Here is a 22,536-nt window from a genome sequence, read left to right on the forward strand (position 1 = left end):
ACTAACCATATTCATGCACACCTTAGCAAGAAATTTAGCATTCAGGTAGTCTTCAAGAGTCTGGTCGAAATTGTCAGCATTTAGATAAGAGCCTGACAAATCTGTTAGATCCAATATTACTGGATGACCTATTTAGTCAATTTAGTTGATCACAGATACATCGGTTTTAGGGTAAATCATACTGGAATAAATTCAACTTAGTAGGTAATTTGAAGTTTAAATCTTAATGTTAATAAAGTTAATATTCATGGTGACTGTTGCCTCACCAAGTAATAACCAAGGTTATAATAGTTTTGGAGTTTTCATTAGTTTTAATTTTAATTTCGTTGTGATTTTTTGCTTTCAAATTCAGTTAGTTTTAATGAGTTTTTAGAGTGAGTTTGCTAGTTTTAGTTTAGTTTTTATTAGTTTTAGTTTTTTTGTAATAGGTTATTTGTTGATTGCCAGATTCAATAAGGTCACAATAAATGTTTCCTATATTTCCTTTGTCTGATCCTTCTCAGCCCCAATAAGTTTATTAAGTCATAAAACCAGATAGATGAAATAGATTTCATATCAACCAAAAAGGTTTATGTATGAAAAAAGTTGACAAAGACGAAAACTAAGGACATTTTCACTATAATTTTAGTTAGTTTTAGTTAGTTTTATAACAACATAATACAGTTTCAAGAGAGATATCGTTTTTTTTAAAACTCTTGTCTTATTTTTATTTCAGTTAATGAAAATGTTTTTTCAATTCTAGTTTTCGTTATTTCGTTAGTTTTCGTTAACTATAATAACCTTGGTAATAAGCTAATATTACTGTAAGGAAGTTGCAATTTTCCATCTTGTGTAATTTCCAAAATCTTTCCTGGTTTGCACCATATTACGTTAGCAAAGAGAAACATAATAGTCTTATTACAACAGGCCATGCAATGTGTCAGAGTGCATTTTCCGAACTAGTACAAGGCATCATCTGTCCATCATCATCAGCCTGTTTCCCCACATTTTAAGGATGCTTTGAAAAATAACAAGAAATTGATGTCTTTAGAAACCATTACATAGTTTGGCCATCATATAGCACTGACAATTGCATAATTTAACTGTAAAATATATTATTTAACTGTAAATTTTCAGGGATCCTTATCAGTTTTTCATGTGGTGCGTCAGATCTTGTTTTATAACAAATAAAACAATATTGTTAAGTCTCAAAGATAAATTAATCCTTTAAAAATCCACTATCAATCAGGCTATAATTTAGGTTGTCATGGCATATTAGTCTTTCAAAAACCATTAGCTATGGAACAGATATTTATGAAAATCCTTCCAAACCTAAGACTGAAAATCCAACCAAAATCGGAGACTGTAAAATAAAAATTGGCACCTTGTGGTTGGAAAATACAAATTATTTTCCAATTCATTTTTGTATTGATCAGCAATCCAGGTTTTGTATTGGCACTGGCAAAGAAAATTGACTACATCCAGCCCTAAACACAACACACTGATGATTTCGTGGAAAAAATGTTTTTTTACTTCAAAGCCAATGTTAAATTTAACTCTACACTGCATGCAATACAGCATGCTGCACTATTTCTGCTACCGTGAACGATGACAGTGTTGAGGCATGCGGACCATGGCTGGCAGTGGTGGGACAGGTTTTATTTAGGGAAGCGGAGTGGGCTCAGATGATGGTCTTGAGCTCCTCGTCGGTCAGTTGGTTGACCGCCATTATTTTCACCAGCTGCTCAGCATACTTTGCCTGGTCCTGCATGAAGTGTGGGATGCGGATGTTTTCCATCCGAGCCAGTGCTTTCAGACGGTCCACGTCTTCAAATGACACCTGAGCCCAGAGACAAATAGAAAAGACAGAATTACCAACCAGCTGTAAATCATAAATTCATCATTTAAACAAGACTAAAAGATCGTAAAATGATGAATGGGTTAATTCAGTTTCAGTAACAAATACTGTAAATGTTTATATCAGCCAAAACAATTTTTTACATAAAAAAAACCAAAACATTACACCACTGTAAAATACACTGGCACTGTGTTTGTAACACAAATATACTGTAATATATAAACAAGCCATCACTGTAATTTTTGCATTTATTTTTTGTGAAAATACTTTTTCTAACTGTCAAATGTACTAAACACTATGTACTAAATAGAAATATAATGTAATATTTAATGGTAAAATCTTTAATTAGGGCCTCGGGGCAATCGCACCGAGCACTGGTCCCATACAGCAATAGCTGTAGGGATCGCTGTCGCGACTTAAGTCGCGAAAAACTGCCCAAAATTTTGCATTGAAATGAAAGGGACGGGCGACAAAAAATGAGCGAAAAAGAACAATAATTGGAGATTTTTAAACGCCTACTTCTCCGGCATAATTTCACCTAGAGACTCCATTTAAACTTTAAACAGTAGACACAAGTCTTGTGTATTGGTGTATTAATTTGCGTTTCGATAGGTCTTATAGTTTTTTATCAATCCCTGTTCAATGACCATGATCATTTTTGGAGAAATTCCGAGATTATAATGGGTGTGTATTGCACGGAATGTTCGTGTCACAGTGTGTGACATCATCGCCAGAGTGTAGAGGGAGAGAAAAAATTGTCAAAAAATAAATTTGAAAACTGCACTCCAGGCCGTAAATTCCACTCTACAGAAGTAATTTATACATAGAAATGTAGGAAAATTTGTCGTCTCACTCACAATCCTCTGGTAAAGCTGTCAGAGGTATAGTTTGGGCGTACGACGCACAGATTCACCACCAAAACCACCAACAGCCTCATTGGCTCCCATATTAAAAACGCAGGGAGATTTCGGAAAAAGGGAAGATGGAACAGTTTTTTTAGATCGCTCTAACAAAGCTATTTTTTCATTTTTCTTTAAAAAAAAATCATATGTAGACGTTCAGGAAGATCTCGGGACACTCAAAGTGAAGTCGGATCAATGATAGGTATTATGGTTTTGCCAAATATGCTTTCTGTTCGAGGCCAGAAATTTCAGTCCACCTCTGGCTGCTGTCAGTCTTTCATTAACAGGTGTCAGTTAATTCTGTTGATTGCTTTGATCTGATTGCCTTTGATCTTTGATGTGATTACAGTTATAGATACACACACACACACATGCGCGTAAGCACGCACACTCTTCACACATGCATACATATGCTTCAAACACACGCATGCGCACGCACGCACGCACGCATGCACGCACACACACACACGCGCGCACACACACACACACACACACCGGCAGTAGCCCTCATGGCCCTTTCAAAATTTCCCCAGTGGAAATTTTCTAGTTTTAATTATTTTCTTGTCAATTATATGGCAAAACAGCGTTTCTTTTGATGGGAAAACTTTTTATTTTTTATGGTATAATATGGAATAAAATGGCAATCTTGAACATGAAATCAACAGTGCTAATATCATTTTACTGTAATATTAGCAAAAGTTGCGCCGTATTTATTACGGTAAAGTTCTGGCAACCACAGCTGCCGTTTTTTTACGGTAAAAACAACAGGGTGTTTTTTTTACAGTGTAGCTGAGCAAGCACCAATATCTGTGCCTAAAAAACATTATTAGTTTATTTTATAATTTCTTTTCCGGTAAGTAAATTTGGTTTGAAGTATGTCTTTTGTTAAACAAAATTTGCATCCAAGTCAATATCGCCGTTGACATGAAATATGGCATTACTTAGCTAACTAGCATTAGCATTAGCTGGTTACAGAGCATTTGCTATGTGACAGTACCTGACCTCACTGGGCTGGTAACCGGTGTAACCTAGCTTCACACTCTCATTTATATATGGTCACTTCTGGCTCTTAGCATTCTGATATTAGCTAACTAGCACTAGCACTTACACAAAGTACAGCTGAGGCTCAAGGAAATGTAATTAGTTTTAGAGGTATTCATGCATTAATCAGATGATTGGACAATTTGAAATTTTAACCTGGTCATGCCGCTAGATGAAAAGTCAGCCGGACCCCAGTTATTAGTGATTGTATGGAATCCAATGGCAATCCAGCCAATTGCGGTTTAGATGTTTCAGTCTGGACCAAAGCGTAGGACCGACTGATTGACAGGCACTGCCATCTCTACACTGCAAAAAAGGTGTGTCTAAAAACAAGATAAAAACACTAAATCTGAGGGAAATGATCTTGCTGCATGGACAGATAATTTCCCTTGACAAGATTTCTTGAATTAAGATTATTAAATCTAAAAATAAGCATGTTGTACGCCTAAAATAGGAAATTAACTTCTCATAAAAGAAGATAAATTAAAGCTGCCAGCAGCGATGAACTGGCCCGAGCAGAGTGCACTGACAATTATTTGTTTCTAACCAAGATTTTAAAAAAATTTAGATTTAGAAGTGTTAGATCATTTATCTTGTTTTAAGAGTTAATTTCTTATTTTAAGCGTTCAACAATTCTAGATTTAACAATCTTAATTTAAGAAATCTTGTCAAGTGAAACTTTCACTCAGATTTAGTGTTTCTATCTTGTTTTTGGACACACCTTTTTTTGCAGTGTAGAGCAATTGTGGCTAATACCTTTAGATTCAGAATAAATTAATTTGTGTAAAGTGAAAAAGTAAATGATAACCTTGATCTCATGAGTAGGCTTTTGATTAATTTTATTTCCGAAATTGTACCCATTCTGGTATTTAAAGTTTTATTTCATGAGACTGAATGTTAGAAATGATATTGCCCTGCTGTTACTTTGTTCTACAGTGGATCTGTAGAAGCATTACTACAAATTAGATATCATGAGTAACATGATGCCACTTAATGTAAAATCAACGAAGGTACAGTAATAGCTTTTAATATAACTGAGTGGGAAGTCAGATAAAGAATTTAAGCACCTCCCTACAAGGCACTGTCAGCCTCCAGAGAAACCATCATTATTGTAGCATGTTGCAGCTGAAGACATTCAAGGTTAGACTAGGGCTCCACGATTATGGCCAAAAAGCTAATCACGATTATTTTGATCAATATTGTAATCACGATTATTAATCACGATTATTCATCAACAAACAATAGGAACAGTTTTTAGTGTGTGTACAGAGTGTCTGGTGCTTGTTGTAAACAAACAGAGATTGCTAAGTGAACACCTCCTGCAGCAGCAGCAGCACACTGTACTGCTACAGAGCTAACTGTTAGCCTGTTAGCAATTTGCAGACTGGACGCTAAGGTGTTAACATCCCCTCCGGCTCTGCAGCCGGGAGAGACTGCTGCAGGAGGACTGAGCCGCTTCGAGTCCTTCTTACTCTTTTTAACGAGCCGCCAGCCCCCGCTTTTGAAAAATAGTCGCTAAGGGGGTCTGAAAAGTCGCTGAATATAGCAACAAAGTCGCTAAGTTGGCAGCATTGCTTTGTCGGCTTTTACAAATGGCATGTGTTGTTGTGGCATCGAGTACTACGTCACATCCTGCTTAGCGTTCTATCCAATCAGCAACCAGGCTTTTTTCAGGGGAGACGGCCCTGCCCCCTGGTGGTTGGTGGACTACTGGTGTATAAAGTGTTTGATTAGATATGCAGGAGAGCTGCATTTTAAAATGGAAATATCGCCGACGATCAGGTTAATTTAATCGTGGCGGCCAAAATCATGATCACGATTAAAATTTGATTAATTGTGCAGACCTAGGTTACACATAAAAGCATCTGAAACAGCTTCTACTTAACATTAAAACAAGTTAAATGTGGAAAAGGTACATTTAGTTCCAGCATTTGATTATAAAGCATCTTAGACTCCTCCTTTGTAGAAGTTTTTCAGGAACGTCCTACTAGAAAAAGGTGTCAAGTCTGTTTGACTTGTGGACACCTTGGGAAGGGCTGAAAAGTACAGGAACTTGAAAAGGAGGTGGCCCCACAATGGGACACAGAGGCTAAATCTAAATGTCTGGACTTCACTGGACTTGCATATACTGTATGACCAAAATACTTTTGGTGGACTTCCAAAATTTGGACCATGATATATATATATATATATATATATATATATATACACATATATATATATATACATATATATATATATATATATATATATATATATATATATATATATATATATATATATATTCGATATCATGGTCCAAATTTTGGACATTTGTATTCAGCAGGGACTGGTTGAAGAGAAGAAAGTAGAGGCAGAAAGGATCTGCCACCAAGTTGATTCAGGTTGTGAATGCAGCAATCTTGATTGTGTTTTCCTTTTTTATAGACCTCTCTAAGGCATTTGATACGGTTGACCATACCGTCCTTCTTGAGTGTTTGCATAATATTGGTTTGATTATAACTCTTGTAAATGGGTAGAGAATTATTTATCTGATCGATCCCAAGCTGTGACTGGCGATGGTTTTATGTCAGAATTTTCAAACATATACAAAGGGGTACCGCAGGGTTCGGTTTTAGGACTTCTGTTTTTTTCTATTTATATCATTTATTAATATATTAGGCAATATTATATTGCAGAACTTTTAAATGAGCTGAAGCCTCTATTGGCATTCTTTTATAGAAATAAATCCTGTCTTCCTCAGCACTGTAGAAGGCAGATCATATGCTACATTTCTATCTGTTTTAGATTATGGTGACATTATTTATATGCATGCTTCCCCCTCTGTCCTTAAACCACTTGATACAATATATCATTCTGCTATTAGATTTATTACTGGCGATGGGTTCATGACCCCTCACTGCCATCTCTATCAGAATGTAGGTTGGACTTCCCTGGCTCTCAGAAGGCAGCAACACTATATATTGTTTATTTATAAGGCACTACAAAAAAACTTCCACTCTGCTTATGGAGCCTACTGAGCTTCAGATCTCTTAACTATCCCACTTGTACACATAACCCACTGGCTCTTAATATCCCTGCTGTTAAAATGGAGGTCGGGAAATCGCTTTTGTTCATTTCACTCCTTTTAAATGGAATAATCTACTGTCTCAGCTTCAGTTGACACTGATTCCTTTTAATCATTTTAAATACATTCTTGTTGATCTTATGATTTCTGAATGTAAATGTGCTTGCTGAATTCATTATGTGCTTCTGTTGAATGTATATTATTATGTATATGTATTGTAATGTGTTAAATTGTATTTGTGCTGTAATCAGGGTGCCATTGGAAATGAGAGCTTGCTCTCAATTGGCCCTCCAATGTGAAATGAAATGAAATGAATTACACCACAGAAACATTTGATTAAAAAAACTCTTGCCCGTGGATGATCCCAGAAGCAGTTCACTTCATCAGTAATTTAACTAATATCATCAGATGGAGATACCGTATTTCCTCAATTTAAAGCTGGGCCCCTATTAATGACCGGCTTCATTTAGTAACCGGGTGTAAAAACAATTTTTAGTAAATAAAAGCCGACCTCTTTTATAAGCCGGGTGTCTTACTGGTGTTATGTCAAAGTCTGTTCCTCTGTCGATATGTGTCCCCCTTACCTTAACCTGCACCAACCTGACCCCTGACCCCAACCAGTCCTTTAAGTTGTTAACATGAGCCCAAGTTTACCTTAACCCCAAACAGTTCTCTCTACAAGGCCTAACCTTAAACTAAAATCCTAACTCCAACCGTGGAGGTGATGCGACGGAGAACACCATTCAGGAAACATCATTTGACGGGTAACAGATTTCAACACAACACCTGTATTTTGAAGTTTGGCCACACAAGTTAGTACTGTAGGTAAATATGGTTGTTTCTCCTGCTGTCCTAGTCATTCTCTGTAAAGTCGAGCCGTTTACGCGCGTTCTTCTGGGCTTTTTAGTAGTTTAGACATTTTAAATCCTGCTTAAAATGAACATTCAGTGTGCTGTTCATTGTTTGTTTACATCCAAGTACTTCCAATATGGCTGACATCCAGGTAACTATCTACAATGCGCTGTGATTTTCTTTTTTTAATAAAAGCCTCCTTCAAATAATAGCCTGCCCCTATTATTAGCTGGGTCCCAATTTGATTTTTTATTAATCGAAGCCCCGGCTACTATTTGAGGAAATACGGTAGTTGAGCTTCCTCACCTTTCCGAGAGCCATCAGCAGTGGGAAGTTGATCTTGTCTCTGTATCTCAGGATCTTCAGGATACCATCTAGGTAGACCTGGTCTTTACTGAAGCACCCTGCAAGGTATGAATTTTAAAAGGCTAATATTAATATTTTGACAGTGTGTGAATCTCTTCGGGTTAAGACAAACTGTGCTGGAATGTCTGTATGTTAAATGTATTATCAATGCATATATCAGCAAAGTCTCTTTTGAATCCTAAATCCCATCTAGTGACATAGTGACCTGGCTGTGCTGTATCGGTCTGGCCCCTCTTGGCACGGACGCAGTAGTCCCAGCGGGTGTTGGGGTCCTGGACAAAGCATCCCAGACTGTGGAAGAGCTGAGAGAAGGACATGTGGCTGGCCTGGTAGACAGTGTAGTAGAGCAGTGCAGCACGCCACAGAGTGGGGTCTTTCCTGAACAGCACACTGTGGATGCTGGCCAAGCCCTCCTCTGTTGGGTTCAGAGGTTTCAGGTTGTGCTTCTTCCTGCCCACGCTGCTGCTCCATGGCTGGTGGCAGTTGTTGATGCCACGGAAATAATGTGTGCCTGGTGAATTGATATTTAAGTTGAAATTCAAGCCAACTCTCTTTGTAGCAACATTGGGAAAATCAATGAAATGGTCTACTAATACAGTGTATTGATACACGTGACAGGCCGTTAAGCAAATGCTTCATAGCCAATCAGACTTGTGATTTGAGACGTTAACCCTTTATCAGGCAAAGAACCATATTTGGTAACTTGAGCGGACACCTATAACAGGTCTCCTCGCTCTCCGTGAGCTCATAGAACCACATGGATTTCTACATCACAGATAGTGACACTGTTGCATCTGACCAATCAGTATACATACACGATTCAAGCTTTCCTTTATTGTCAATGTATTAAAAAAGTATACATCTAAATTTACGTGTGCTTCTCATATATAAGGTGCTTTAAAGTTGTTGTTTTTTTCCATTGCTGAGGGTTTCCCTGCACAGCATGTTCACTGAATAAGGCAGGTCTTAGACCTACATTTGTAAACTTGATTTGTACTATGGTGTGCTTTTATGGAATTTTGAAATGTTTTGTCTTTATTGTTGTGAAACCAAAGAGGAATTTCCACTCAGTGGATAATAAAGTTTTCGTATTCGTATAAAAAACAACATTCAGACATTACGCATATGCAATAAGTAGTCTAAAAAGATAATAAATAGTTTAAAGGTAAAAGATAAAGTGGTGATGGATGCAAATGATGTGTTATTGTCTATTTAGGGTTGCTGTGGGAAAGAGACTATAATAAATATAATAATAATAATAATGACTCAATTGACCTCGATTTGCAATATAAAAACAAAACATTTTACAAAAAGTCTTGCAATATCCTCCAATTACACTTCAGGGTTGACATTTTCAATGTCCAGCAGTGCCCTATAAAGGGATATTATATTTTGATGAACTTTTTTTTATTTTAGATGTATATGTGTATATGTATGTATATATATATTGTGATGAACCCCTCCCCCTCTGTGTGTTGTGGCTTGTTGTATTTGTCTTCCTTTGTAGGAGGAGCCACAGGTCAGGCCACTCCTCCAGTCTGCAGAGGCTGGAGAAGCACACCTGAATCCAGTCTCAATCACTCTCTCTCTCTCTCTCTCTCTCCCTCTCTCTCTCTCTCCCCCTCCTTCCTCCTTCCTCCTCCTTCCTCCTCCACAGCCACAGCCACCACCTTGGTTTGTTACAGTTGGTCTGGTCTAGTTTAGGTTTTGTTTAGTTTGTTACTTTCAGCTTATACACCTGCATTTCACCACATTGCACACCCCACCACTGATATACTGACTCACATAATTCAGTTTCTTTGTGTTTTCAATTAATTAAATAAACATTATTTTCTTATAACTATAACTTGTCATGATCTAAGAGCCGGTTCATGACGATAGATAGATAGATAGATAGATAGATAGATAGATAGATAGATAGATAGATAGATAGATAGATAGATAGATAGATGGATAGATCCTCTCTTCTGGCGTTAGTGCTTATTGCTTTGTTTGCCTATTTATTTTCATTGTCTTATACATATAAGTGAGCCATGTTATATATATTTATATATATGTTGTAGCATCTGCCCCTCATCCACATACACACGCACATACACCTGTGATGCCTCTGTGCAAATCGTTGTACATTTGTTTTTCTTTTGTTGTTGTTTGCGCTGTATGTCTGCTGTCTCTACTTGTGGTCCACATGGTGTAGTGTATTTGTCCCTCATGTCACCTTATTACGTCATTTCACTAATAAAAAAATCTATATATATATTCTGATGAACTTCATTACAGTCAAATTTAAATTATTTTCCATTAAACACAACCAGTATGGGAGCTACTGTACCCACCAATCTCGTGCCTCAGCATGCCTTCCAACCAGTGCTCTCGGGCAGTGGACGTGTTGATGGTCAGTGTAGGTCTGCTGTTCACCACCGTCATGGAGGCTCTGGACAGGAGGTCGTCTGTAACCTGGACCACAATCTATCCACACAATTCAGTGTAATGCTGTTACTGTACCTTTTTAAAAAAAATGATGCATATTCCTTTTACCTGTCCAATCAACTTCCATTGCTTACCACATAATGACAACACATTCACAAAATTATTGCATAGCTAGTGTAATGGCCATGCATCAGTGTTTATTCAGCTATATTTTAATTTACATATTTTCTTCATTTAAATGGTCAGCATTGCGATTGACATGGACTGAAGTTTATTTAGCTATTCATTTTTATGTTTATTTCTTTAAATGGTCAGCAACTGAACATGCAAACTCCACACAGAAGAGCCATGATCGCCTTGATGTGGAAGTGCTTACCACTACACCACGGTGTAGCCCCGTTTGTTTAGATATTTTATTTTTATTTGTTTATTTTCTCAGTGTTCACTTCTAGAATTGGTTGATAATGTAACGCATTGTATATATAATAGGGCTGCACAATTAATCAAATTTTAATCGTAATCACGATTTTGGCCGCCACGATTAAATTAACCTGATCGTCTGCGATATTTCCATTTTAAAATGCGGCTCTCCTGCATATCTAATCAAGCACTTTCTACACCAGTAGTCCACCAACTACCAGGGGGCGAACGCATAGTTAAGGTTTCATGTAGCTGCCTAAATAACGAGTGAGCGATAAGCAGGATGTGACGTAGTACTCTACACAACAACAACACGCCATTTGTTGGCAACTTAGCGACTTTGCTGCTATATTTAGCGACTTTTCAGGCACCCTTAGCAACTATTTTTCAAAAAAAGCGACTGGCGACAAATCCAGCTACTTTTTTTGGTGTTATTGGAGACTTTTGGGGATGCGGGGGCCAGAGGCTCGTTAAGAACAGCAAGAACAAGTCAAAGTAGCACAGTCCTCCTGCAGCAGTCTTTCCCAGCTGACAAATCTGTTAGATCCAATATTACTGGATGACCTATTTAGTCAATTTAGTTGATCACAGATACATCGGTTTTAGGGTAAATCATACTGGAATAAATTCAACTTAGTAGGTAATTTGAAGTTTAAATCTTAATGTTAATAAAGTTAATATTCATGGTGACTGTTGCCTCACCAAGTAATAACCAAGGTTATATGGTCCAGTCTGCAAATTGCTAATAGGCTAATAATCGTGATTATCATTCTGGCCATAATCGTGCAGCCCTAATATATAATGTAAAAAAATACAAAATATTCATTCCTTCATTCCAGCTCAAAAATTCACTATAACATATATGTCATATAGGAAATCTGTGAACTTTTCTTCTCTTGGTGTAACTGACCTGTTGTTCAGGAAGCATTGATCATTTTTATTCTTGTTTATATAACAGCATGTCAATTAATACAGGTGTTTGTAGTGAGTAAATATGTGTCATTTTTAACTGGAATGTTGCTGACAAGACTGTTGGACCCAGTATTGGTAGCCATTTATGTCACTCTGTCCTGCCTGTATGTGTTCTGTTTCAACTGCATTGTTGGTGTAGGCGGACACATTTAGATGTGTAGTTGGCTTCTGTGTTCTTAAATTTTACTGCAGATCACATCTGCAGTGTGGATCCTTGCTGACAAGGACAGATGTCAAAATTGTCATGCAAACCATTGAAGATCCCTGTGACTATACAGACCCTGAAAGAATAATTAGAGTACCTGCTAAAATATGTTCTTCTGGCGAAATGCAAGTGTCATGAGTTTTATACTGTGTTTCTCCTTTAATGCTAGTCACTCCCTTGTATTTTCTTTCCACTGTCACACCCATTACGACTTCATCAAGCATACACAAGGTGTGTATGTGTGCTGTAATGTGTTCAGTGGAACATTAATAACTCGATGATGTAACATGCATTTGTTGATGGTTACATAAACACAGCTCCGCACAAGGAAACTGCAGAATGACTTCAGTGAAGTGGCATTTTTTTGCAAGGTCTTACTTTTCCCTGGAGCCCATTCACTTTGATGCCCTGCTGTCTACTACTCTGCAATGGTGATGTACAAATCCAGCACAACACAGACTGCAGACTGCAGCCACAATAATGACTTTTTCACTGTATGTGATATTCTTTACTGTAGGAATTGTCAGATCCTCTTAGTGCAATACATTTCTACTAGGGCCAGGACTCTATATTAAAAAAAAAGAAGTAATTAATTAGAGGCTTTGTAATTAATTAATCGAAATTAATCACATTTTAATCGCATCTAAATATTTGACCTGAGAACAGTGAGAAGTAATTTTTTCACATGGATTTTAGTATACCATTGAATAATGACTGAATACATAAGCTTAAGCAACAAAAATATTGTTTATTTTTGTTCAAGTCCAACAGACCAGTGCAGTTTTTGCCATTAAGTGTAGGAATAGCATATTTAGAAATATATAGAAAAATATATATTGAGGTAGCCTATAGGTAGGTAGACCTTCTGTAAACTATAATACTTTGTTTTTTTAAGTAAATGTGATATGTGAATTCCTTGTTGCATAGCAACACAACCATGCTCTTATCGACGCTTCCATCCGTTGGTTTTTTGTAACAAAATGTCCCATCATCCACGGGGCCATCAGCTTCTTCCTTCATGTTCACTGTGGTTTGTTGTTGTCTGAACTCATGAACGCTAGTTGGTGCTCCAGTATTAAAATGTGTCAATTTTTTTAATGTGTTCATTTTTGTGTAATAAATTAATCTTAATTGACGCGTTAAAGTCCTGGCCCTAATTTCTACGTTTGAATAAGCCTTAGTTGCCTCGTCTTACCTCCCCCAAGCAGCCTTCCTTCTCCATGTATTTCTTGACGTTGTGCCAGATGCGACTCTTGGTAAGGAGGTTGCCGCCAGTTGCCTGCTCAAACTTCTCATAGCTGCCATATCGCTGCAGGGCAAGCTCCATAATGTTCACTGCCTGCAAGAGATGAGACAGTCATAATATAAAAGCTGCCCATGACTGATGACTGTCTTTGACACCTTCTGTTGTTGATGCTTTGGTCATTCACTACTTAGCAATAACTGTTACATTACGAAAGAGAAGTTTGAAAAAACAAGTAAGAAACATAAATACTTAGAAAATCAAACAATTGACTTGGACTAACAAATCCTCTTCCTAACTCCTTTTGGGTTCCCCATTCTCTGTACATTCTAATTTAATCTTTTCCTCTATTTATATGCTCCTGTTAGGTCTCATTAACAAAACTATGGGGTTAGAACACTGACAAAAATCGCGCGAGCGAAAACACATCTGCACGCGCATTATTTCGTGGCACTTTTTTGATCTTCGCGCACATATTCAGCAACCGCGTGAAGCAGATTCTCCCCCGTGCTCACTCGCGGTGGAGCTCTGCTCGCGCGGAGCGAGGAGTTTTGCTCGCGGTGGAGCTCTGCTCGCGCGGAGCGAGGACTTTTGACACATTGGGGGCGGGGCCAAGGCTGACCCCGGGCCTCTTATGATTGGTCATTTCCCAGCCCTCCACGTGATAAATTCTGCACAGAGCAGATCGTTCGGGACAGGAAGTCGTGCACAGACACAAAATAAAACATTTTCAAAATAAAGTACCTCAGGTTAACGTATTTCACAACTTGAAGACGTCATGATGGGCGGGGACAGACCTGAAGTTTATTTATATACAGTCTATGAAACAAACAGAGATCGCTAAGTGAACACCTCCTGCAGCAGCAGCACATACACACTGTACTGCTACAGAGCTAACTGTTAGCATATACACACTGTACTGCTACAGAGCTAACTGTAGCTAACTGCCGCTAACGAGGTCGGCCGGCTTGTTAACAAGAGGCTCTTGTAGGCTCTGGCCGACCTCTTTAGCGCTCGTTAAGACCGAGTCGCTGGATTTGTCTCCAGTCATTAGTGAGGAGATGTTGATTCTCTTCCGGTTATATCACTTCATTACGCGTGAATTCGCGAGATCTGGTGCCTCCTCGGGACACAGACGGATCAGGTGTGTGTTGACGGACTGCGGAGATACTGTATGATCATTTAGAAACAAGAAACAACATTTTTTAACCTTTTTATTACCAGTGATTAAGCATAGAGTTGTGGTCGTGAACGTCATGAAACAACCGTTGTTGTTGTTGTTTAGATGATGCCGCCGCTACCAGCTGTCAGCAGTAAACTGAAAAGGCACCCACGTGGAGGGCTGGAAAATGACCAATCATAAGAGGCCCGGGGTCAGCCTTGGCCCCGCCCCCAATGTGTCAAAAGTCCTCGCTCCGCGCGAGCAGAGCTCCACCGCGAGCGAGCACGGGGGAGAATCTGCCTCACGCGGTTGCTGAATATGTGCGCGAAGATCAAAAAAGTGCACGCGCAGTTGAAATCTGCGCGCGTGACACGAAATAATGCGCGTGCAGATGTGTTTTCGCTCGCGCGATTTTTGTCAGTGTTCTAACCCTTATTTATACAGTCTATGTTCTAACCCCATACAAAACAAGACATATTTCATCCCACTGCGATACTGATAATGGCAAAACATACCCTCTCCTAAAGGGTGATTGTCATGAAGCCAAGATTATAAGGACATACTTTATTAAACTAAAGTATATATACTATATAAAGTAAAGTATATTTCACTTTATATGAATGAACAATATAGCCATAATGAGGCACAATTCATTGTTTTGTGTTAAAATAATATTTTCTATATTTTTTTACATATTTTCGATTCACAAATTCATTACCGTAATGCGTCCAGATAAAAATGTCATGTTTCCACACACTTATATAGAAGAAATATTTAATAAACTTTCAAAAATAAATATACATTTGTTTAAAAATGTATAATTGAACAGAATATAATCATACATAATGGTTTTTAACAATGTATAAAGAATAAAATCTGATTGAAAATTGATGAGAAAAAAATGGTTAAATGTTATGGTAACGATATTTTAATAAAATACATTTTGGTGATACCAGCTACCCTTGAGCATATTTAAGTGCTTGCCAAAGAACAAAAAAAAAAACAATGTTTTTTTTTTTAAGATTATTTTTTTGGCATTATTGTTGCTTTATTTATAGTGACAGAGTGAAAGGGGGTGATAGAGGGGAAGAAATGCGGCAAAGGGAGCTCAGGCCGGATTCAAACCCGGCTCCGCCACAGCACATGGCATACATGGCAAGCGCTCTACCGGTGTGAGCCACCGGGACGCCCCTTTTTTTTTTTTTTTTTTAAATGTGTTACGGTAATGAATTTGCTCACAGTGTCTCTAAAAATGTCAGAAAATACCTTAACATTTAAAAAATAGATTACAAATTCATATTAAACAGTGACTTTAGATTGTATATGTTATAAAGGGTCAAAGAAAATATGTATTCAATGCTCTTGGATTTTTGCTATGAGCTGTACCATGTTCATGAGAATCATCCTAAAGCCTAATAACTAGAGACTGACCTGATATTGGATTTTTGAGGATATTAACATTTGATCATTTAAATGAGCCGAGAGCAATGATTTTATGTAAACAGTTGTGACAATGATCATGTAGGTGTTTTTCAAGAAAATCACAAAAACATATAGCAAATGCCACCCAGATACCTTTAGATCAAGACATTTTACAGCCTTCTGGTAGACAAACTACACAATGGAGACACTGCTTCTCTACTGACTTAAACCTAGTTTGGCCCTATGTTACTTATTGGCCAAGAAATACACAGGTATGAGTGTATCTTCAATAAGCTTATATCCATATTTCAATTTATCATAATTCTATTCTATCTGTAATTCCAATATGTTTTACAATATTCAGACTGTGATCCCCAAGGATAGATGATATTGCATGAGACCAAAAAACTCTAAAAGTGATGTTGAAGAAGTAGGTTAACCCTTTGGAGTTTGGGGCTATTCTGTTGGTTTTTGACTCCTTTTCATTCTGACTGTATAAACGACTTATAAAGTGTTCTCCCTGCCATGTTGGTATCATTGTTTTCAGCACAACCTCACCTATATGACTTGATTATTATCATTTCATTTTGACTTACTGGATCAACATTTTGAACACAAAAACACACACACAAAAAATACAAAAAAAAAACCACATAAAAAATATGCAAAAACACACAAAAATTACAAAAAACACATAAAAACACAAAAATGCATAAAAAATTGCAAAGAAAACCACAAACAAATACAAAAAACACATATAAGAACACAAAAAAAACACGAAACACAAAATGTTGCATTAAAAATGCATTGAAATGCTGAATGCATGCTGCAAAATTCGAAAAAATCTCTGCAAAAACTTCAGTAAAATTGGTCGAGGTGGTTTTTAGCTTTGCTGAAAAAGAGTTGACACGCTAAATGGGACATGGAAACTTCTGGAAAAGCCAGAACTTTAGAGGGAAGCTGACAGCACAGCTCTCGGGTGCTTTCGTGGACTCCAGAATGTTAATAGACAAGAGTAAGTGACAAAAGGTTGCATTTATTACCAAATAGATTACTGGTAGAAATGAACCCTGGGACAAATAAGCATTAATAAAAACTGCAGCCTCTCAGGAAGTTGCTAGGGCAGACTCCAGGCAAACAAACGAAAAAACAAACAAACAAACAAGGATCATTTTACTGCATTTCCCTTTGAACTCACTCCGTCCTTCTTTGTCTCACTCACTGCGTACTTGTATTACTAAATGAGCCTGCAACAGAAAACCACTGGGCTATTTTCCTCTTCACTAGAAACACATCTGAAATCATACCACTATTTGAATTTTTGATTTTGAAAAGACTGCGTTTGATTTTTTTTACAGTGTGTTGCTCATCGTAGATAAACTCATGCTGTTAATGTTGATTAAAGAAGAACACCGTGGCAGTTTTTAATTACATTAATTAAATAATAATTTATTCATTTAATTTGCTAAACAAGGTCTTATGCATCTGTATCCTGAACAAATTTCTCCCAGCCACTTCCCACTTTCACTTATGCAGGCTGGCACTGCATCAGCTCTGCTCAGGCCTGACGCTAAACAGGATTGGCAGCAAGCCTCTGTGATCACGGTAGCCAGCTTGACTGCTGCCATGGAGTTTGCTGGTCTCAAACCAGCCAGCTCAGCACAGCACCAACATTATGAACCAGGGACATTGTTCTAAATGACACTGCCTCTGTGCTCAAGTTTGTAGACTTTCACACTTGAGTATTTTCTCTTTTGTCTTTGTAAAAATTACTTGTGACACACACACACACACACACACACACACACACACACACACACAAGACACAGACTTAGTAAAAAAACTGTGTTTGAGATTGGTAAGAATAGATCCAAAGTTAAGATTTATTGGCAGCAACCTGGGGTCAAAAAATCTCACTCAGGGTGTAATGATACGAGGGCTGCACAATTAATCGAATTCTAATCGTGATCACGATTTTGGCCGCCACTATTAAATTAACCTAATCGTGGGCGATATTTCCATTTTAAAATGCGGCGCACCTGCATATCTAATCAAGCACTTTCTACACCAGTTGTAGTTTCTACACCAGTTGTAGTTTCTACAGCAGCGAAGCAGTATTCCCAACTTAGCAACTTTGTTGCTATATATAGCGACTTATCAGACCCCCTTAGCGACTATTTTTCAAAAAAATCCAGTGACTTTTTCTGGTGTTATTGGCTGGTTAAGAAGAGTAAGAACGAGTCAAAGTCCTCAGTCCTCCTGCAGCAGTCTCTCCCAGCTGTTTTTAAAAATTTAAATTTAAAAATATGTTACGGTAATGAATTTTGCTCACAGTGTCTCTAAAAATGTCAGAAAATACTGTAAATTTTTAAAACAGATTTTAAATTCATATTAAACAGTGACTTTAGATTGTTTATGTTATAAAGGGTCAAAGAAAATATGTATTCAATGCTCTTGAATTTTTGCTATGAGCTGTACCATGTTCATGAGAATCACCCCATTGTCAAAATACAGATATGCATAGATAGATAGATAGACAGACAGACAGACAGACAGACAGACAGACAGACAGACAGACAGACAGACAGACAGATAGATAGATAGATAGATAGATAGATAGATAGATAGATGTTGATGTTGATGTTGATGTTGATGTTGATGATGATGATGATGATGACGATGACGATGATGATGATATATGGATGTTATTGCTCTCATCTAGCCATACAAGCTCAAAAAATGTAATTGCCCCAAACAGAAACACCATTACCTGTGTCAGGAAGCGATCAGATGCAGTGTTATGCCGTGCCAGGACAAGTGGAGAAACTGGGTTGCTGTACTCAAACTGTGGATCATAGTTGAAGTCAGACTTGAAAAACTTGGCCTTCTCTCTCTCAACATTAGATGGCTTGATGGCTGTAAGGATGCAGAGCTTCTTGGCATTTTCCACTTCCCGTGTGATTGCAGCTTTGTACAATGAGGGCAGTTTTGTGCGAGGGGAATTGATGATACATGTCTTTCTAAGCTGTGGAACTTTCCGAGGAGTGAGACCCACGGTGCTGCCTACTACTGCCATGTTCCGCGCTGGTTTAGAGAGATTGGAGTTGCCTGAGGGAACACGATTGGTCTGTGCAGGTTTACAGCCCCCTTCTGGTGCACGGAACTTTTTAGGAGCCATGCCTGGATGGTTTCTTCTACTCAATGTGGCGCCACATTTAACTGATGTTTTTGGCCTCCTGTAAGGGGACTGCTTCTGAGTCTTCTTCTCCTCTTCCTCAGCCTGCAGCAGGACATTGTAGCTGTTGGAGCCAGTGCTGTAAAGGTCTTTGAGGACACTGGAAGAAATCTTCTCCAGGTATACTTGGCTTGGACTCACTGCCTTGTCGGCAGAGTTTAAGATGTACTTTTTGGACATTTCTACTTCTGGCCAGTGGAGTCTTTCTGAAAAAGTAAGATGGTGCGAGATCAGTAAGGGAGGACAGTGAATCTGTTTGCTGCTTACTTTAAGATCACCTTCACGTGCAGAGCTATTACAGATAGCTTGATAGAGTAATCCTCTTATGAAGGCAGGATAGAATTAGATCTATTCCAATGTCAAGCTGAAAAACTAACAAGGTAATATATACATAGATACTATAAATTGTAGCCAGTGTGGAGAACAGTGTTATAGCATCGCTGCAAGCAAAGTAACAATCTTTTCCAACATTTTTCTTTTAACCCATAAGAACCCATGGTGACACGTGTAACAAACACTTTAAATGTTCTATAATCTTCCATATTCAGCTTTATGCTTCACCTAAACTCATTAAGTCCCGTAGCAAGACTGTTTGACTGTGTGACTGTGACAAGAAGTCACTTCTTCAAAATGTGGTTGTGACTGGAAACAGGAATGTGAAAAAGTAGCTAATTTCCAAAAGCTTATTTTTGTTACTAGGCTAAGTTTAAACCCATTTAACAATTCTAATCCGTTAATGTCCTGTATTGCATTTAAACTGTTTTGGCCATATTTCCTGAACAAATTAATATAAAACAAGTAACAGAAATATCGATGTGACGTATACGTCATATCAGGCTTTTAACCTAAAAATCGAAAACCTGATGTGACATATTTGTCACAATAATAAAAATGGTAATAGGCCACTCAATTATTTTCACTGTTTAAATTATTTTAAATTAATATATGTTCTGCTGTTCAATTTAAAGTACATTTGATCAAATATAAACAAAAAATAACCCTATCCTATCCTGTCACAATTTTGATATATGTGGTGGAGATGCAAAGAAAAAGGCAAATGTGTGTTTCTGTAGGCAGAAAAGGTGTCTAGTTTATTTATTTTAAAATAAGAAATATCCTAAACATAAATTACATAAACGCCCAATGTAACGTATATGTCACATCACAGATCTTTGACATTTAGGGGTAGTATTGTAAAAAAAACCCATCAGAAGTGTGTTCTATGTGGCCCGCTTGGTCTGTGGTATATCTCCCATATCTCCCGTCTGGGTTCTTATGGGTTAAAAAATCATAATAATGTAATCTGTCTCAAATAAACTTCATTCAGTTTCATGAGTCAGTATTCATGTATCACAAAGGAAATTATTCTCATCCTGTCTCTAGAGACTTGAAGTAAAGCACAGAAGTCAGAGTGTGGGGCTTTGTAATTTCCAGTAAAGTGGCTTGGAACATGATCACAGTAAGAGCAGGCTCCCTGTTTGGACAGGAGCACTGAGGCAGAATCCATGCAACCACAGACCGCACAAACTAATGACCTCAGCAGCACAGTAATGATTGGGAAAGGGATAAGGACAAATTGGAGCTTCAATGGCTTGCTCAACCACCAAATCAAATATAATTAACTAACACACCAGCTGATCTCTCATCACTACCTAACGTGATAGGCTACTATTACATCATACTAAGACGTTATACTGCAAATTATTTATTTCTTACCAAGATTTAAAAAACTCTTAATTTCTTGTTTTAAGTGTTCAACATGCTTATTTCTAGATTTAACAATCTTAATTTATGAAATCTTGTCAAGTGAAATTATCTGTCCATGCAGCAAGATCATTTCCCTCAGATTTAGTGTTTTTATCTTGTTTTTAGACACACCTTTTTTTGCAGTGTACCAGCCCACATTTTCAATCTAGTGGACCGTGGGTGTATGAATGTTAATTAAAGACATTTTCATGCTTGTTTCCATATATGAAATCGAGTTTATGACAGCAAACACAGCTGTGAACCTGAACGTAGTTCAACTGTACAACAAAATAAATCAATGCCCAAGCGTCTCCATTTATAATAGATATAAAGCATAGAGTCAGCCCACCAGAAATCTGCTATACGTTTTTACAATACAAATGCATAGTAATAATACAGTAATCTATGCACCATAAAATACAATATAGGTTATAAATAATATAGTATAAGCAGAGACAAATTAATAAATGCATGCTTCTAATGTTTCCCTTGTAATAATAACTTTGTTTGGTATTTAAACGTACTTGCTTTAACTAACATTATCATTTAGAATGAATAGCTTATAGTGCATAAGTGATAGCTTATATGTTACCATTATTACTATTATTAAGGTATTATAGTTGGCTATTAATGTTCCATTTTTAAGTCGCCTAAGTAATTGAGCTCCTTGCTACTGTCACAGGAAAATAAGACAAACACAGGACGAATGCAACATTACCTGTCACTTTAATGGACTCCAGCATCCTCTGTTAATGTCAATGTTAAAGTCCGTAGATCTAAAATACCACACAACTGTGAGAAGAATACAGCAGCTAGCAACTATTTATCTCGCTAAATTAGCCGGCGAATGTTGCCCAAATTGAAAGCGAACGATTAGAGCGAGTTGCCTGCAATGGTTACGTGTCCTTTGTATCGTCTATGGTTACGACGGACAGATATGTACATATATTTTTAAGTAATTAATGTCTAACAGCCGAGCTGACAGTGAGTGTCCCGCCTACACTGAGCCCTGTCAGAGTGATAGTCTGTGTGGTACAGGCTCTGCGTTCACTGATCTGTTTCCATGGTTTCGTTGGTTACTACGCAATAAACGTGGGTGCTCATGGGAATTGAAGTCCCTTTAGGAATAGGTTGAGGCACTAAAAATGACTTTTGGGTCCTAAATGGCCGGGGATTCATACAAAATCTGTAAATCAGCAATAATATATTGGATGGGTTATTAGAATGGATTCCATTTAGCGTTTCTACTATTCGCAAATATATTTGTTCCGATTAGACGCCATTTTTGTAGTTTTCTTTGGACTGGTTGCAGTTGCTGATTTTAATTTAAAACCAACCCATAAAAATAATATTAATATTAATATTACTAATAATAATAATAATAACAATAATAATAACACACACACACATATATATATATATATAAATAAAAAAAAAAAAAAAAAAAATATATATATATATATATATATATATATATATATATTGTTTTGTACTTTGATATTATCCCCTTGTGTATTTTATATTCATGCTATTTTAACACTACCCTTGTTTTAACCCTCTGGTCCACTTCCGCCCTGCTCAAAACTACCAAATGTTTAAACATTTTTGCCATCTTAACTCTTTAAATGCCAGTTTG

The 22,536-nt window shown here is 37.4% G+C and overlaps 1 protein-coding gene across 2 annotated transcripts; it reads right to left on the bottom strand.

The window, feature by feature from the left end:
- Positions 1-116: 116 nt before the first annotated feature.
- matcap2 (microtubule associated tyrosine carboxypeptidase 2) lies at positions 117-21,938 on the bottom strand. Of its 2 annotated transcripts, none has more exons than XM_059350585.1 (7): positions 21,619-21,938; positions 18,690-19,356; positions 13,288-13,431; positions 10,402-10,534; positions 8,271-8,576; positions 8,006-8,103; positions 117-1,819 (listed from the first exon to the last, which is right to left on the bottom strand). In XM_059350585.1, exons 2-7 carry the CDS (start codon positions 19,332-19,334, stop codon positions 1,661-1,663), a joined length of 1,485 nt encoding a protein of 494 aa, XP_059206568.1. In that variant the 5' UTR covers positions 19,335-19,356; positions 21,619-21,938; the 3' UTR covers positions 117-1,660. The 2 variants fall into 2 exon arrangements, with proteins under 2 accessions (XP_059206568.1, XP_059206567.1); XM_059350584.1 differs by having other exon boundaries at positions 18,690-19,360.
- Between the last annotated feature and the right edge of the window lie 598 nt (positions 21,939-22,536).

This window comes from Centropristis striata, chromosome 14 (genome assembly GCF_030273125.1).
Source record: "Centropristis striata isolate RG_2023a ecotype Rhode Island chromosome 14, C.striata_1.0, whole genome shotgun sequence".
Classification (NCBI taxonomy): Eukaryota; Metazoa; Chordata; class Actinopteri; order Perciformes; family Serranidae; genus Centropristis; species Centropristis striata.